This window comes from Poecilia mexicana, unplaced genomic scaffold (genome assembly GCF_051168715.1).
Source record: "Poecilia mexicana isolate PSO_F unplaced genomic scaffold, ASM5116871v1 scaffold_18, whole genome shotgun sequence".
NCBI classification, from domain to species: Eukaryota; Metazoa; Chordata; class Actinopteri; order Cyprinodontiformes; family Poeciliidae; genus Poecilia; species Poecilia mexicana.
Genome location: NW_028263387.1, coordinates 6,569,150 through 6,588,302, shown reverse-complemented (window position 1 = coordinate 6,588,302; position 19,153 = coordinate 6,569,150). Strand labels below are relative to the sequence as shown.

Below are 19,153 nucleotides of genomic sequence, written 5' to 3'. Positions count from 1 at the left end.
TTGCAGCTTAAAATTTAATGTCAAGAGTTTCAAACAGGAAACCCAGAAAAAAACAGGAATAACCAGTTTTACTTCACATTGAATTTAGACTAATTGCTCATATCTGTCAATTGAAAGTGTTTTTTTCTCACTGCTTAATATAATTATGTTTCTTTAATGTAATTCTTTGACTCCTCCACTGACATTTCCATATAACAGCAGGAACCAGCTTCTCATAGATGAAGGTTTGGATTTATGATACAGCTTTGCTAAATAAGCTTTAATTTAAAGAGCTCTTATGGAATAGGTCTTTATGTGTGGTGAGTGGAAAAGCGTGCTGAGAATAAAATATCATACAGGAAGCAAAATTATTCGGGGGAAATTAACTTCCTTAGTCCGAACCAGGAAGTTGTTGTTTCCTTGTAATCCTAGTAGATGCTGGAAAACCAGAGGACATGATGTCAGAACAACCTGTAAAACCTGTCAAAAACCAGACATCTATAGCCTAATATCACTTCTATTTTATTGGTTTCACATTAAAAATAGTCATAGGGTGCTGCACGTTTGGCTGAAGACAAAGATGCAAACCAAACTTTTATTTCATAACTTCTAATGAGGAAAGAAACACGATGGATAGCAGCCGTCAATCTGTCAGCCATCGGTGTAATCATGGATTTGCAGCGAACTCTTTTTACAAGATAAGGAGATTAAAGTTCATATACTTTATAGATATGACTTGAATATTGCATTATGGAGGATGTACATGTGTAACAATTAGTAACCTAGAATGTACAAAAAACTGGTTACCATCTTGCTTTAGGTATCATCCCAGAACCTACAGGAAGCGTCCCAGACTCTGCCGGTGTTCTGAGGCCTTCGGGTTCCGAAGGTCATGATGAACCCCGGGTTGCCCGGCAACGACCACCTCCATGGGTTGTGTATCATCCTTTGTCTCCGACCGAAGGTTCTTCAGGTTCTCCGTCTTCTCTTTCAGCCTCTGCTGGACTTTTCTCTTCTGCTCTGTTCTTCTCGCCACTGGATCCTTTTACAGAGCTCTTCTGGTTAGATTTAGAGGTGTGGTGTGAATTAAGTTTTGGTTAAAGTTGGTGTTAGGAATAGACTAGTTAGGGTTGGGGTTAGTGAAAATGTCTGGGTTAGACTTAAATGTAGTTACTGAAATGAATGGAAGTCATTACAAAGTCCTGAGTTTTTTTAGAAGTACAAGGATATATATGTGTGTGTTTCTTTGGTGTTAGAGGTGGTTTAGTTTTTTAGACAATAATCCTGTAGAGACGGACCGACTAGAAGAAGTACAGCTCACCAGAAATGTAAGTTATGGGTTTAATAATAGGATACAAATCTACAAATATCTCATAATTCTAAGTGGGACAGATGGATCCAATGAATTTAGAAATTTAATAATGAATGAAAGGTTTTCTTAATAGTACTAGTGTAAGGGTGTGGACAAAATAACTGGGCTCTTTCTGTTCCATCTCCTGCTTCCCAACATCTTTCTGTTAAGTTGTACAGAATAAAATGTCTCAACATGAGGAAAAGTTTTCAAATCAATTATGATTTTATTGTTTTTAAATCACAACAAAATTTTATCAAGGATGAGTAGATGCTATCAGTCATTAAATATTGTAAGGACAACATATATTCATATGAGACGAGATAAAAAGTAGAACATCTCAACAATTCAGTTTTGAAAAAAGAAACATTTCAAGAAAAAATTATTTCTATTTTAAGCAAATATCTAATTTAGCATTCTGCTCAACAGATCACTCCTTGACAAAATTCAAATATGGTTTTGTCAATTTTATTAAACCCACAACTGAAAAGAAGCACAAAGTGAAAAAAAGGTGAAAATAAAAAGAAGAATTATTAATTAGCACAGATGAAGTTAAATCTCTCACTGCCGTTTCTTTGGAACAACCGATACGCTCCTCCTGCCTCCATGGCTCCAAACATGTTACAGTCATTTTGTTCATTCCAGGTCCAGTTATCACAGACCCAGAACCAAACATTCCTACTGCAGTTGAAACGCAGTCCAATCCAGACAAAAGGAGTCGAGGCAAACTGGGCTTCCTGCTGAACCTGTTTCTGATCATCCATGTTGGTGATGGTGACCAGGTCATGATGATGATCTCTGCAGTAGGTTAAGGCCTCATGCCAGGTTTTATTTTCTTTGATCAGGATCAATTTATCTGCCATGAAAATAAGAAATAAAACAATGCTATTTCTTTATAAGTCTCCAATCAGAGCTGATGCAACAACAACGTTTCAAAAGTATCAAGGATATTTATTTAACTAAATACAGGTAATAATAATGACTGTTATGATTTAAACCACACGGACCTGATAGTAAAGTTTACACTTGAAAGACATTTATTTAAGAATGTGGTTAAATGTCTGATATTTTTTGAACACTCACCATGTGAATAACAGATGAAGGGTTTTCTTTCAGCACAGTTCTCATTCCTCCATATGCCTCCATCATCAAACACAGTCAAGGCACATTGACCACTGTTAGGTTGATAGTAAAACTGTGGATACCAGGGTTCGAAAGAGAAAGTGCTTCCATCTGACCATCTCCAGGTGTCACTAAACAGACCAATGTATATTGGTTCTCTCCAATACTCTTTGTATCCAGATATATCCATCATATTTTCTGCGTCCTGTAGCTGCTTCGTTCCACTGATCAGGTCTGTGTGTTTCTCTCTGCAGTAACTCTGAGCTTCCTGCCAGGTCTTCCTCTCTTCAATCAGGTGATATTTATGGGTTGTATTATTTTCTGTGGGGTGAACAGAGTTGATTTACTCTACATTACTTTTGAGAAATATGCTTAGAAAAAAGATTGAAAAAAGAAGCTTAATATTTTCTCTTTTGTTTTTCCTATATTTTTAAAACATGAAACATAATTTCAAAAAAGAAATTATAAGCTAAAAGTGGTATTTCTTGCATGTGTCAAGTTATGTGGCCTTATTAGATCAGGTATTATAATAAAGTATATTTATATTTGATTAAAACCATTTTTTTCCCATCAAACATAAATGTTTAATAAAAAAAAATGTTAGCAATATATGTGTGTGTGCGTACAGTTGAAACCAGATGTTTACACACACTATATATATTTTAAAGGATAAATTAAATTTAAATCAAAAGACTTCAATCTTACCATCATAACAGAGGAAAAAGAACTGATATGTACAGTATATATTAAACCATCTGGCATCCCACCCCAATACTCCACAGTTGGAAATCCAGTGATCCCACGGTTCTCCTGTGTCCCAGTTTGTCTCACTTTCATTAAACTCCACTCCAGGCAGAGACCAGTACCATGTTCTGATACCATTTGTTGGATCATACAGACCAATCCAAGCTTCCTTCATTTCTCCAGATGACATGTTGATGAGTCTCTTCATGTCCTTCATGTTAGTCACTGTGACCAGGTCAGTGTGTTTCTCTCTGCAGTACTGCTGAGCTTCAGTCCAGGTCTTATTCTCATTAATGTAGTGAAACTGATAGAGCTGACAGTCCATGAAACAACACTGAGCTGAGAGCAATAAACACATTTCAGTATGAACTAACACAGGACATGCATTACAATTACTAGAATTGATCAGTTTTATGTTTAATTCTTTTATTTTCTATATGAATATTGAATAGACAGCTGGTTTCAAAATCAGACTTTAACATAACAGAAACCAGAGAGTCTAGTTGTGTTTCAGATCAACTTACCCATCAGGAAGAGCAGAATCAGACTCCACTGCATCTTTGCTGTCAGATGAATTATTTTCCTCCAGCAGTTTGTCTCTGTTGGATGAAGAACATTTAAACAGTGAAAAGCTGCAGCTCTCCCTCCACTGGACAGAGAAACAATGAGAGCAGAGAGATGAAGACAGACAGAAAATATAGTGCATCTTTTTCCTAACTAAAAATGTGCTGACATGAAAATAGGATTAAAACAACATTTCTATGAAACTTGCATTTCTTTTCTTCGTCCCTCAGTGAATGGGTTCTCTCCTCTTGATGCTCTGCTGTAAACAGTCTCAGGTAAACTGTTGCTGTTTTACTTTCCCACGTCTCTAAATAGCAGCTGAATTTTACCATTTCATATTTTAAATATTCAAAACAAAGCAGGAAAAGGTTTCATAAGTAAACCCTTTGAAAACTATAAAGAGGAAGGAAAAATAATTAGATGCAACAAACTCTAGCTTGGGAAAATAACAAGGAAAAACTTGACCGTTTTTATTCAGCATCGCGTGCTGAGCTGTAATATCACTGTTTGTAATTTATCCGTTATATTCCTGCTTACCTTTCTAGTAATGCATTACAGTTTTCAGAACAAATTGGTCAAAGTGTGAGAAAATCAGCTCCAGTATAAAAGCTGATCTTTATTTTGCAGCTTAAAATTTAATGTCAAGAGTTTCGAACAGAAAATCCAGAAAAAAAACAGGAATAACCAGTTTTGCTTCGCATTAATTTTAGTTGAATTGCTCATATCTGTCAATTGAAAGTGTTAGTTTGTTAGTTTCTCCTCATTGTTTGATTAATACAATTATCATGTTTATTTAATGTAATTCTTTGACTCCTCCACCATCATCCCCATTGAACAGCAGGAACCAGCTTCTCAAAGATGAAGGTTTGGATTTATGATACAGCTTTGCTAAGTAAGTTTTTCTTCTGACCGCTTATGGAACAGTTATTTATGTGTTGTGAGTGGAAAAGTGTGCAAAAAATAAAATCTGCACACAGGAAGCAAAATTATTAGGGGGAAATTAACTTCCCTATCCAAACCAGGAAGTTATTGTTTCCTTGTAATCCTAGTAGATGCTGGAACACCAGAGGACATGATGTCAGAACCTGTAAAACCTGTCATAAACCAGACATGTGGTAACCTAATATCACTTCTATTTAAAGACAACGATGCAAACCAAACTTGTCATTTCATTTTATAACTTTTAATGATAAAGATACGCTGGCGATGGAGAGCAGCCGCCAATCAAAGGACTGTCAGCCATCGGTGTAACCGTGGATTTGCAGCGAAGACTTTTTACAAGATAAAAAGATTGAAGTTCATATACTTTATAGGTCTGATTAGAAAGATCCAATAAAATAGTGAATTATGGAGGATGTACGTGTGTAACCATTAGCCTAGCCGAGGCTCTTCAGATTGTCTGCCTTCTGTTAGCTGGACTTTTCACTTCTGCTCTGCTCTTTTCGCCACCGGGTCGTCCTCAGGGGTTCAGCCCTCCACATCATCACCCTCTGGACTTTTTAAAGGGAGGCCGTCACCGTTTTGGTAGGCTTCCATACATTGTTGGGCTTACAGCCACTCCGGCCACATGGTGGCACACTGTGGACATTTTGGGACGGGGTGTCGTCATGATCCTAGTTTTGTTGATGGTCAAATTGGTTAATTTATGGAATGTTTATGAGAAAAAAATGTGTGTATGTGTATATAGATAGGATTGAATTTTGCCTGAAATAATAATAATAGTAATATGTATTTGTGGTGAGATTTCTGGTTGTTTGAAGCCACCTAGTGGTGTGGTGATGGACTGCATGCAACGAGTCCTTCAGGCGCCCTCATGGCTTCCTCACAATACTGAGAAATGCTGGTGGAGGTAGGTGAGTGAAGCAGCTCTTTCCAACATTTTTTACTTGGAGTCATATTCTTGTAGTTCATCACATTCACAAAATATTGTAAGTACATCCAACATCTACAAATATAATTTGTAGGGTTTTCTCACGGTTGGACTGGAAAAATATGACCCTATGAGTCATAGCTTTTATAAAGAGTTAGAAATAGGGTCGTTTCTACTCTCAACATGCAACCCATTGACTTTGAGTACTTGGACTTAGTTTGTTCCCATGAGTTGCAGTTTCTTAGAGCCGGAGCAGCTTATGTTGATCTAGAGGAGACGGAGGTGGAGAATTTTCACAATCTGAGTGCAGCTGTAAGTTCTTATGCCTCAGCTATTATGTTTAATATTATGTCTTACAAATTTAATATATTTCATACACAGCTATCTCGTGGTTGCACTGGAAAAATATGACCCTATGAGTGGGAGCTGCGCTGGTTGGTGTTCGTGGCTGACCACTCGGTCATGTCACTAACTGTGTCTTCTTTTTATTTTTCAGCTGTGAAGTCACTTGCATGCAGCTTCGAGACACACACTGTAAAGAGTGATTTACTACTATGATTGATACTAGTGCAGTGAAGAGCGTGACGACCGAGTGAGAGAGGTTACACTTGGAAATTTTAAGAGGTCAGATCTACGTGTGACATTAGACCTTTCATGCATCTCAGAGCTCTGAGTAAAGTTGTGGATGGCCGTCCAAATACCTGAGACGAATACTTGGATGTTGTCATGTTTGGGCTTCACACTAAGAAGCAAATAACTGCGCAGCATTACCTCGACTTTCTCATGTTTGGAAGAGAGGTACAGTGCCCTTCCAAAGCTCCAGAACACTACTTAGTAGACTATTTATATTTTTTGATGGCATTGTATTTATGTCACGAATTCCAGTTTTCCATAATCAGTTCTTAACCGTTAATGTTTTTTCTTGCCTACTTTGTATTTGCTTTAAGTTTGAGTGAGGTGAAATCATGTAAAGCATCTACTTTCAATGTATCACAGATGTGACATTGACTTTATTCTGCAAAGGCTTTAAGTATTTTTTTTTATTATTTTGAAAGCTAGATAAACCCTTTCAAGAGACATTGTAAACTCATTTACAGAATATGTTTTGATATCTTTCTGTGGTATGACGTTAATATAATTAGTATGTACTCTCTAATTGACAGATTTACACTGACACTTGAAATGTTAATTTTGTGTTGAAAGATTGACATTGTTGTGGTGGAGGAGTCGTCTGAGGAAATGAAGATACAAGGAAGTCTTAGGAACATCGTTAGAGACAATATTAAAAAAGAAAAAAACAGGATAAGACAAAGGGCAGAGCAACCACAATAACATTTTGTTTAAAGTTGGTGACAGTGTGGAGACAAAACATCCGAAGTCAACAGCGAACGGTGGAAAGTTTGACGCAGTTTTTCTTAGGCCTTTGAGGAGATTTGAAAAGTCTTTAAAAATCAGCAGGCTACTGAGAAGTAAATTTATTTTGTCTGCAGACGGAGAACCACACTTGATAACAAATCAAAGTGAATTCCCGATCATAATACAGTTACATTCCAAATTTATAGTCCTTACACACACGCAGGTGTGAAAAAGGGGAATTTCTGTTGCTAGACAGTCATGTCAATCGATTCCAAAAACAGACAATCTGACATGATCCGTGTTTCTGTGTGTTTATTTTTGAGATTTTCTGTTTAGTCCCGTTTCCCTGTGAGTCTCTGTCCTGTCCTCCCCGTTGATTGATCCCAGCTGTGTCTCGTTGCTGTGATTACCTTCCCAGTGTATTTAGTCTCACCTGTTGTCTGTGTTCCTCTCGGATTCTTGTCGTATGTCAAGCGTTACCCGTTTCCTTGTGCCGTCAGTTGTTTCTCCGTTGTTCTGTGCTTGGACTATTATCATTAAATTCATCATTCTTCATCTTACCTGGGTCTCCGCGTCCTCATCCTCACCACCTCAACCACACATTATGACACAATCAGGTCATTTGCAAGACACATTGAACGAGGGGTGATGTCCAAACAAAAGGTCAAGAGACGGTCAAAAAAGGTGAAGGTGTGAACCGCTCAAGTCAGAGACGCATCTCTAAGTTGCTGTTTGTACATTTTCCAATGGCAAGTTTCAAAATTCCCCTTCAGTCGGCGAGATGCTGAAGTGAGGGGTTTCTTCCTGTCAAAGCTCTGAGCTGCTCTGAGCTTGCTGCAGGTATTTCCTGTTGACAACGGTCTCTTAAGCACACACTTTTTAAGTTGCTTCTTTGTTTGACAAATATGTATCAGACTTCAATAAAAGTATTTAAACCTTGATTTTGTTGTTTCTTTAATAAAAAGCAATGTTTTTTGGATATAATATAAAATATATATTGAACCTTCATTTAAGCTTAAAAAACTATATAAGCTTCAATACAAAAGTTAATGATGGGGCCTAGAAAAACCCCCCTAAACACATTTTTACGGTAAAATTAAGCAAAATAAACATATGAAAAAGGATATATAATAAAAATATATGTTCACACTCATAAAAGTTATGGCATCCTGATTTAAGTTTGATGCTTCTGAAGACAAGATTATTAGGGGAAAATGATCAAACATGATTTTAATTCAAAACAATCTCATTGCTACCCAATGCAAGATGACAACGAAATGATTTTACGGAAAATACACAGGTCATCTTAAACTCTGCATAACCAAAAGTCCATAACTGCCACATTGTAAAAAATAAAAAAACAAGGAAGCCAAACATTTACTTGTGTGGTGATGGCCCGTGGCTGGGCCATCACCACCTTTCTCTACGCCAGCTACATTTACATTTTGAAAAGTATGCTTTTACCAACTCCACCTTAGGATTGGTGGTGTTCACATTCAGTGAACAGCAAATGCCAACCTCAGTTTGCTGAACCTTCCACGATGTGGTGGATGAAATGATGACCATCCTCCACAAGCCCATTCATTTCCACAAGGAGGAAGACTTGGAGAAAGTGGGAGTCGGTTTTGCAGGCCTTCCTGGCCATGAGGTGATCCATGGTGCTCAAGGTGCAATCAGTGGAGACCACATTAGGATTTTTCCTCCTGCTGAACCACAAAAGGATAAATCAATAAATAAATAAAATCCTACATAAATAATAAACTTTTTCCTTCCATGATATTAGAAGGCATCTTTGATGGAAACGGTTCACAAAGTATTTATAATTAAGTCCTGTGGTTTCTTTCTTTTGGAATCTGTCTGCAGCATCCAGTCTGCATAGTGACCCCGTATCGACAGCCTGTAGACAGTAAGTACATATTCAGTTTGTTTTACGTTTTCAAAATCTAAAACCCCCACAGCTAATTGAAAATGAATTTTTATGGCTTAAATTTTTGTAGTCATATAAAAAAAAAACTAGTGACTAGAAGTGGGCTGAGTAACCAAAAATTCTCAAGTAAAAGTGGAAACCATTATGTAGCAAAACTACTTTGACATTTTTATGTTTTATATCCCTAACCCACTTCTCAAGCTAATTTGTAGCGTGCTAGCTTAACTTGGGGAGAATCGAATGTCTTCGCCAGACCCTGTGAATCATAATTTGAACATATATTGAAAGGTGGATTTTTAAAAATCTTTTTCTTTATTATTTCTGTTCCTTCTTTTAACTTCAAGTTTTTATTTACTGCCACGTCGACTCCAACGGGTTCAAGAACAGAGTAATAGTGGCCCACAGGAGGATTACATTCCATGATCTGCTCATGGATTTCCTTACTCAATCTTGAAGGAGTCGTTCCATGGAAGCAATACCAGGATAGCCCCTCTACTTATTGCTCCAAAAATACCCCCAGTAGTTTTACTGAGGGTATTTTTCTAAAAATACCCCCAGTATTTTTAAAGTGAATGATCTGATCTGGAGTGAAGTGGACACTGCAAACTTTTACTGTGTGGCGTGATGTTGAACTTGTGACGAATATTCACGAACCACCATCTTCTTAATTTAGCATTGCTTGGAATGTTGAATTAACTTGGAATCTTAAAAGCTCATTATATTTTGAAGATGATGTAGGTGCACAACAGTGTTCATGATATAATTTTAACTTGCTTCTGAAACACAAGTTTATCCTTCCTAGCAGTCAAAGTTGTTCAAAGTTGCATTTCGGTCATGTGGACGTGACGTTAGCTCTGTACATGTAAAAAGCCCATCAGTAAATATTTTAAAAAATTAAATAGACAAGGACTTATAAAACCAGCTGTAAGGGAGCAAGAACTGGGGGGAAAATAATGGGACCACATAACAGAAGGATCTAGCCAAGAATGAATGAGAGAAACTGGTTAAATACTGAGAGTTTGAACGCTGGGACGATGAAAATTAGAAAACAAGGTGCAGGTGTGAAGGGAGAGCAGAGTTGAGAGACATGGCAAAGTGGAGTAAGGAGTTATATAAACACGGAAACATAACCATGACCAAGAACTGAATGAAAATCCATAAACTCTAAACTAAAATGACTATTAACAAAATGGTGTAAAGTTAAACAGAGAGAAAGAAGTCTTATCTAATCAAAACCAAGAATAACTTTGGGGGGGAAACACCCAAGTTCATGACATTTCTTTTTATTTATTTATTTTTAACACAAATGACCATTAAGCTAACTTGGAACAATGTTTGTTTATTCGTATACAGTTTATAATGAACGTGTCACTTTAACACATACAATTCTGAAAGAAAAGAAATTGAAAGAAAGAAAATCTATGTTAAATGGGTTATGAGTGAAAGGAAAAATAAAAGATAAGACATAAGAAACATTTCCATAACAAAAAAAAAATTGTTCAGCTATTTACACTTCAGTCAGGATTAACCTGAGTGACAACCCACCTGAACCGTTTCTTTAAACTTTCTCAGAAGAAACTTGAAGTCTGAGAAGCTGTTGCTGAAGAACAGAGACGTGGATGAAGGAGGTTCTCAAGGCTGACTCAATCAACAGCTGCCACATCACTAAGACGTATCCAGAAATAAACAAACATGAGAAGGATGTGTTATTTTAATGCTATTTTATGTTTTTAACGCTTCAGCAGATGGTAGTTTTGACAAAATTATATATTTTTTGTAAAAAAAAAATGGGCGGAAATCCCGGGAGAGTTCGGATCCCCCCAATCTTGGAAAAGTATGGAATTGTCCCCCCCCCCCCCCCTCCCACAGAAACCATAAAAGAAACCTTTGTAATTAAACAATATCAATATGAAAAGGTAAAAGAAACAAAGAACGAAATAAATCCAAGATTCATCTAATAAAAAAGTAAGAATCCAGGTTCCCCCTATTAGAACGATGGTTTAGTCCAGTGTAGGAGGAGCAACAGGAGCAGCAGAGGCTCATTAGAGCCGAAACGAGGAGCTGCTGCTCTGCAGCACAAACAACAAAAACCCTACAGTAAGTAAATACTTATACCAAAAGACAAGCAACACCTTTTATTTACTTTCACTGCTCAATAGGAAGAAACACATTTACAATAAGAATCAGACTGCAGTTCGTTATTTCATTATTCATCTGAATCATAACCTGCCTTGTTAGGCTTGTAAATCAAAACTGGCAAACCTGGCTACGTTGCTTTGATAGACTTGAGCTTTTTTTTTTTTGTCAAGTTAACAAATATCTCAATCATATTTAGTTCTCTAACTTAGGTTAATGAAAAGAGTTTGAAATGAGAGGTAGGGGCTGAGGAGTGGCCGATAGCTCAGTGTGTGAGAGGAGAGATGGAGCAGATAGAAAAACAGGCATGACTTTATTTCTTGCCATCTTCAACGTAGAGCCACAAAACCTGATTTTTTTCTATTAAATTAAAGATATACTTCCCAGATATGTATTATTTCTGAGCCATATGGGAGATTGAAAAACAAAAGAAGATTTTAAATAAAGTAACTTGAGTTATAATTTAAATAACACATAGCTTGCATTGAGAGCCAGGACAAAAGTTAATGTTTATGAGGAATTTTATTAAGTGGATGTATTCAATAAAACTTTATCTAGAGCAGGGGTCTGAAACTCCAGTCCTCAAGGGCCGCTGTCCTGTGGCACAGGTACAAAACATTGGAATGAAATGGCTTAATTACGTTCTCAGTTCTCCAGAGCCTTAATCACCTAATTATTCTTTTCAGGTGTGGTGCAGCAGAGGCACATCTAAAAGTTGCAGGACAGCGGCCCTCCAGGACTGGAGTTTGAGACCCCCGATATAGAGCCTTAAATGTTTGTTCAGTGCCACTGAACCAAACTCATTATTTAAATACCATTTGCATTTTAGTTAGACTTCTAGGGGTCTCAACAGAGCCACATTTTTTCTCCTCAGTAAAACCCATCTTACTGAGAAAAAAAAAACACGTCTGTCATGCATTGCCATTTACTAATCATTTTGTCCTGCAGCTTGAACACTTACAAAAAAAATAAAAATTTAAACCACATTTTACGTTACACTTCATTAACATTGCCAACCCACTTAAAATTGCTCAAAACTTTGCCTGTTTATTGATCCCCCAATAATAAAATGGGATTTCCTTCCTTGGCCTCGTTGACAGCATCGGCATGTTGAGGGAGGCATCACTTGACACGTTGTGTTGAAGAATCAATACTTGCATATTAATAAAAATGGCTGTCATATCAGAATCAGGTATTTTCTTTTTAATCAAAGCTATGACTCGGTATGGATATGCAAATTTGCTGCTATTCCACATTTCTGCCACGTCCATTATTAGCTGCGATTCCATTGACCAGTCGACTGCGCAAATTGTAATTACAAAAATAAATTTGCTAATAGGAAACACGGCAATTTCGGAAAAAAAAAATCAGTAAAAAGGTCTTGCACAAGAATGAGGTGGTTTTTTGACTAGCAAAATGATTGTACTTTAATAAAAAAAAATACAAAAGACTTTGTACGAGTTATGAGACTTATTCACATGTGGTTTTTAATTTTGTTTCTTATTTAATGAAAACACCGCAATTGGCAAAATAGTGCTTTCGACATTAGCTGAATGTCGAGAACATTTACACATATTGGTAATGGAGTTAGGCTTTCATCGTTAACGTTATCTTTGCACACAAAAAAAAAAAATCTTTCATAAACAGCTCGTATGGTGGCAGCGCATTCTCATCAATCTAGGGATTTAAACAGTTACCAGTTTTCCTTCACTTGCAGAAAATTAACTTTTTGATATTTTATTTACATTTTATCTTTTACTCACACTTAAGGAAAATTGAGAGGGACCAATAGACCAGTCAAATCTTTAGACTGGCAGGAAGCTGGAGCACCTGGAGAGAGCCTCCAAATTAAAATACAACTCAAAATTCAAAAGTACTTTTTAAAAAAAAATTATTTCGAACAGACAAAAATAAAAGTAAGAAAGATGAAACAAAATTTAAATAAAACAAATTAGCATGCCCAATTGACATGCAATATTAATCACAAAGGGAAATTAAATGTTGTAGCTCATTAATTCAGATTCTTCAAAAAAATATTGAAGATGGTCATGGAAACTAATTAAACAGGAAACTGGTAAAGTTATAAAAGCTGTCAATACTTGGCTTTAAAATTCCAACAATATAAAAAAAAAACTATGGTAAAACGGAGAGGTGTGGAAGTCCCAGCAAAATAAAGAGCAAGATAAGGAAAATAACATGCAACACATATTAATGAGAAAATCATTGGCAAACATTTATCCCATAAATTTTCTTCTTTCTGGTATTGAACGTCACTGAACACTTTGGAACACATATTTCTCTCCCATTTCCTTTAACTTCTCCAGCCTCAAAATAGTCATTTATTTTGCTTTCTGGGATATTTTCTTCTACAAAGTTAAATGTCTTTGGCTCCTCGTCAAAACCAACGTTGTCGTTTTCTGGAGGAGTTGCAGGAGAAACCATCATATTTGTTGTTTTCATGGAGAGTGTCGTTTCTCTCCACTTGTATGCTTGTCATATATGTAAATGAATCCCTTTTTCTGAATGTCTTCTCTGCAGTGATAACATGTTCATCATCAGCCTTTAATGTTAGTTTTCCACGCATCACATCTGTATAGCAGTGGACTGCCTCAGAATCGCGGCAAATGACAGAAGACGGATATTACAGCTCAGTTCCACTTTCTCCAGGAATGTCAATGATTGGATTGGGAATACTTGGATGTTCTAAAGTTCCAGTACAGAAAAAAGACTATTACATTATTGCTTCCGGGGCAGTTTTTTCTATTTAAGACTGACCTGCAGTTCGAACAATAAGTGTTGGGGTTTGGGATCCCAGAGGATCCCCTTCCCTTTGCCCTGTGCATGGGCACTCTCTGCTGGTGGTCCCATCCGAGGCCTCATTCAAACCTCTGGTGATCCTCGTGTCCAACCTGTTGATCCAAATTCTCTCAGCCCTTCTCCTCTGTTGGGTTGGGTTGCATTCTAGCACTGAGGCTGAGAGTGTTTGATGAAGTGTTGCACAAGAGGTACATGCTTTTCTTTTTGGTTTTTGATATTGTATCTATGTTGAGTGAAATGGGTCAGGAGGTTGTTGCCCGTCTCACCCACATAATGAATTTGGTGATCAAATAAATGCAATTTTTAGATTTAGGGTTTCCAGATCGGTCTAATTTGTAGATTGTGTTATCCAATTTGTTTTGTACCCAGTGCAGCTGTTTAAAGAATCCCCTTTGACCTTTGACCCGTGGTTTTTTCATGGGTCTTACCTCAGCGCGGACGAGGAAATCCCTCAGATTCTTATTTCTTTTGTAGGCCGCAATTATTCTGTGATTTGGGAGTAAAGAAGTTTCAGATTTGAATTTAGTAAAATTGTGTTTGATGTTATGAACAAATTGTCCTGCCGAGTAGAAGGTGGTGATTAGGGGAATCATTGGGGATGAATTGTGGAGCCTGGACACAAGGAAGTTCTTTCTGCATGCCCTGAAGAAAGATCTGGAATATCCTCTTATGAAGAGCAGAAAACAGAATTCTAGTTGCCTCCTCAAAGTCTGTTTTCTGTGTGCAAATTCTATGAAATCTGAGGAGTTGTGATTTTATCAAGCCAGCATAAGTGTGTTTTGGATGGTAGCTGGTCTTGTACAGTAAGGCATGTGTGTCTGTATACTTTAATGTCCAATCTGTGTGTGGTTTCAAAATTTGGGCCTTTATTGTTTGTCGTGTCCAAGCAGTCCACCGCTTTAATGCTGGTGGTGGACTTTACTGTGATAGATGGGTTATGTGTATTTAGGTGCTGGAGGAATTCCTGAAATTCTGCTTTCGAGTGCGTCCAGGTTCCCCAGATGTCCAGGTTCCCCAGATGTCATCCAAATACCTGAAGAAATGGAGGGGAGCCTTCCTGCATGTACTCAGGGCTCCAGCTTCCCACTCCACCATAAATATATTGGCATATGCCGGAGCGAACTTTTTACCCATCGCTGTTCCTTGGATCTGGAGAAAAAATTGACCATTGAAGACAAAATCATTTCGTTTTAAATTAATTTCTAATAATTGGAGGAGTTCCTTGTCTGGTCTTTTAGAATTTGGATATTTAAAAAAAATGTTTTTAACCGAATTTATGCCTTCTTGGATATCAATATTGGTGTAGAAACTGTCAATATCAATTGTAAACAAAATGGAGTCTTTGGGTATGTTAATCAATTTAATTTTTTCAATGAAATGGTAGGTGTCTTTTATATAACTCGGGTGCTGAATTGAGAGGGGGGTCAAGTAAAAATCAATAAATTTAGCTGTGTGGTAGGTTTCACTGCCACAATCAGACACAATCGGCATCCCTGGGGGAATTTCTTGACTTTTACTCCACTGTTTGCGGGATTTGTGGATCTTGGGTAACAGAATCTCCTCATCCGAGGTTCAGGAAAGTTTTTTTTGTTTTGGGTTAATAAATTTCTCTTTTTTGCAGGTTGTCTAGGATTTGGGTAATCATAGGGATCGTTTCTTTGTAGATTGGTTTCTCTAATTTCTTGTAATATGTAGTGTTATATAACTGTTTTTGTCCCTCCCACACATATTGCTCTCTGTCCATTATAACAATAGAGCTGTCCTTATCAGCCAGTTTTATAATTATCTGTCATAAGTTCCTTGAGTGCTTTGGTTTCTCCCATGTTTAAATTAGGTTTACTTTTGATTATTTTAAGTTTGTTATCCAAATATTCCAAATCATTATTGATTAGCATTTGTTCTTCAGGGGCAGGGATCACAGGGGAGGGGACCAGTCCGATTCTGGCATAAAGGGTTTGATGTAACTAAGATTGTTTTCCTGATCTTTGTAGTAAATGGCCAATGTAATTCTCTGATGGTACTTCTGTAGGTCATACCTGATTTGTGATCGCATTTCTTTGGGGTGAGTATAGTTTTGACCAGGGATAAATGTAAGGCCTCTGTTTAAAAGTGAGCTCCTCCATCTTTAACATTACATTGTGTAGTGTAGGGCAGTTCTTCTATTCGATTTCTATAGTAATTGCAGGAATGCAAAGGAGGTAATGCAATCATGAATCAGCTGTGCTGGAGTCCGGACTCATCAAAAGCATGAAGGACAGCGGTCCCTGAGGACCAGGGTTGGGGACCACTGGTGTCGGGGGTCGCACATAAGGAGTGACATGTTTGTCCTTGAAGATTTTGTTCAGTGCCATTCTGAAAAACAAAAATGTTAAGTAAGTTCCTTTTTTTCCATAAATAGAAGAAAACAGAATTATTTTATCTGACATTTATGCTATTTATTAAAATTATGAGACAAATAAAAATTCTTAACCTCAACCACCACTCCTTCAACACTTGTCAGCCCCTTTGCCAGGCAAGGTGAGAGGCAGTGGAAGGTAACTGAGGTCCTCTGAAAATGGCCAGTGTTGGACCTTTATAAAATTGTGTATTAACTGTGACATTTATCATGAATGGTGCAGTGGGTACCATGTTCATCATCAGCCTTTAACATCCGCTTTCTACACATTGAATATGCGTAGAAATGTTTTGGCTCAGAATTACAGCCAGTGACAGTGCAGCTCAGTTCCACCTTCTCCAGGAACGTCAATGGTTGGATTGGGAATTACTGGATGTTTTAAAGTTCCTGCACCTGGCCAACGGTGACATTATTGAACAATAAGTTTATCAATGTCTTTGTGGTCAAATCGATAGCTGACCACCACTGTGTATAGCTTCTAAAGTAATTCACAACAACATACCTCAAGTTTGCTGCACACGATAGCATGAATCCTGCGCCTTTAGGTGGGAAATGGTCACATAGTCGCCTGTGTGAACTTGTGTGTCGCCTCCCTCCACAGAGATATGGGCATTGTGCAAGCTGCCCTGTGATTACAAGAATTGCTACCAAATTAGAGATTTATGAGACAGTTATCAAAAAGCCAATAAACAAATAGACAAAACCCACCACTTTTCTGACCATAGGGTGCACAACAACATACAAGGTAGGGGGAAAAAGTCTTGGGAAAAGACATTTAACACCTTTTATTTACTTTCTCACAGGGCCGGTTCTAGGGGACAGGCATGAATGTGAAGGGGGCATCATTATGCTCCATGATGTTTATTAACATTGTTGACTTGTGTTTTCTTCATGGGATTGGGGTAAACTATGCCCAATCCAACAAAAACAAAAAAAAAAACGTATACCCTAAGACCTTTAAAATTAAAGATGGCCTTCATCCAAGATTGAACGACCAACAACATAACATTTATCTACTTGGATGGTCATTATCCAGTTACAAATCTTAAACCTAATTTGAACCAAAAACAATAACCTACATTTAAAACATGATTAACAAACAGTACGGCTAAAGCAGAAGGGTTTTGGTTAGAAGCTGAACATCTCAAAAGTTTTTCTTACCTCTCCTACTTTTCTACTTTGCATCTTGGATAGTAAAGGACTCTAGCCATGCTCAGGTGCGGTAGCTGGCAGGATTAAACAATCTTAAAGATGCAATGAATGCACGTGTTGGTTAGCCACCCAGCATTGGCTGAGGTGGTGCATTTAAATCGGGTTTCCAAATTTTTCTATCCTTTGTGCAGGAATCTGTCACAAAAATGTTTGTAGTATCCTTATTTATAATACAATTTCAATAACATTGCTTAAATTAAAGCTGAGAAAATCGTTGATAGTTTTGATGAAATATATATTCTACATCTAAATCTAAGCAGGACTAAACAAAATTTTTTATGTTTGACAATATTTATTTCATATAGTTTCTGCTATAGAACAAACCCAACAGCACAGCACATCTACATGTTAAGATTGTTAAAGTCAAGCTAGCATAACTTACCTACTTCGCTCTCCCTCGCTATTTTTTTCATTAAATTCTTTTACTGACCTGTGAAATGTGATAACCTTGGACCTTGTTTTCTAGTTGTAGTGTTAGCCAAGCACTGCGTTCCTTTTTCTTTTATATATAAGCCTACACTTAAGATTTAGGAACTTGACAGGTAAAACCAATGGTAGCTATCGTTGGCAAGCACTTTCTTTTTTCCTCTTTACCAGGGTGCTGCCAAGTGGAATCTTGCAGGCATAATGCTACTTTCAAGGCTACTTGTAGGCTCATTTGCATACTGATTGCTGATTGGCTGTTTAATAACTGTAGAGGGGTTTGAATTTGAGCTGTATGTTGGCTGCAGATACATATGGAGTTAAATTTAACTCCATTGATACAGGAGAAGATTGCAGCCTGCTCAGCACGATGCGCTGTGAGATGTTCCGTTTTTAGGGGGCAAAACATTTGTTTGAGAGGGGGCATTGCCCATTTTGAGAGCAGAGGGGCATTGCAGAGCAGCTGCAATAGGCATTAAAGTAAATAAAAAATAAAATAAAGTATGCCTTTATTTCTTACCATCTCCAATGTAAAGCCTTTAAAAACCACATAATATCCTAATATTTTTCTACAAAAATTCTGGTGCTGAGCCTTAAGTTTAGGTTATGATACTTCCTAGATATTAAATTTCCATATGTTTATAGGTTCTCAGCCATCAATGGAAAAACCAATTTTTTTTTTTAAAATCAACTTAAGTTATAATTTAAATAACACACAGCTTATATTGAGAGTGACTGCAATAAATCCATATTTACAAGGAATTTTAATAATTGGAGTTTCTCATTAAAACTTTAGTCAGAGCTTTAAAGTTTTGTAAAGGTGTAGTAGAGACAAGATCTGTGACTGAAACAAACTCATATCTAAACATCTGAATCTAACTTTGATTTCTTTGGATCTCCAAAGGTTGTTTACTGAGAAACACATTTAATATGCATTGCTACTTACTAGTCATTTTTGGTCCTGCAACTTGAACACAAATATTTTTTTTAAATCACATTTTACATTACATTTCACTGTAACTTTACCGATCCCCCCAAAAATGCTCTTAAGAAATGTCCCTGTTTATGGTCAACCCAATAATGAGATGTGATTTCCACACATGTGCACACCCCTTCATAACACGTCATAACAGGTGACATAACAGGTCATCTGTTATAACACCTATTATGACATAACAGTTGCTTGACTGTTATTACATAACAACCTGTTATGTTATGTCATAACACATGACATAAGTTTTCTGTTATGTCTTAGCA

At 37.1% G+C, this 19,153-nt stretch overlaps 1 protein-coding gene across 1 annotated transcript; it reads right to left on the bottom strand.

The window, feature by feature from the left end:
- Nucleotides 1–1,533: 1,533 nt before the first annotated feature.
- On the bottom strand, nucleotides 1,534–3,528 carry LOC106906839 (C-type mannose receptor 2-like). Its single transcript, XM_088015853.1, has 3 exons — nucleotides 3,158–3,528; nucleotides 2,414–2,773; nucleotides 1,534–2,186 (listed from the first exon to the last, which is right to left on the bottom strand). The coding sequence occupies exons 1-3, from the start codon at nucleotides 3,519–3,521 to the stop codon at nucleotides 1,864–1,866; spliced, it is 1,047 nt and encodes a 348-aa protein (XP_087871979.1). The 5' UTR covers nucleotides 3,522–3,528; the 3' UTR covers nucleotides 1,534–1,863.
- Nucleotides 3,529–19,153: the final 15,625 nt, after the last annotated feature.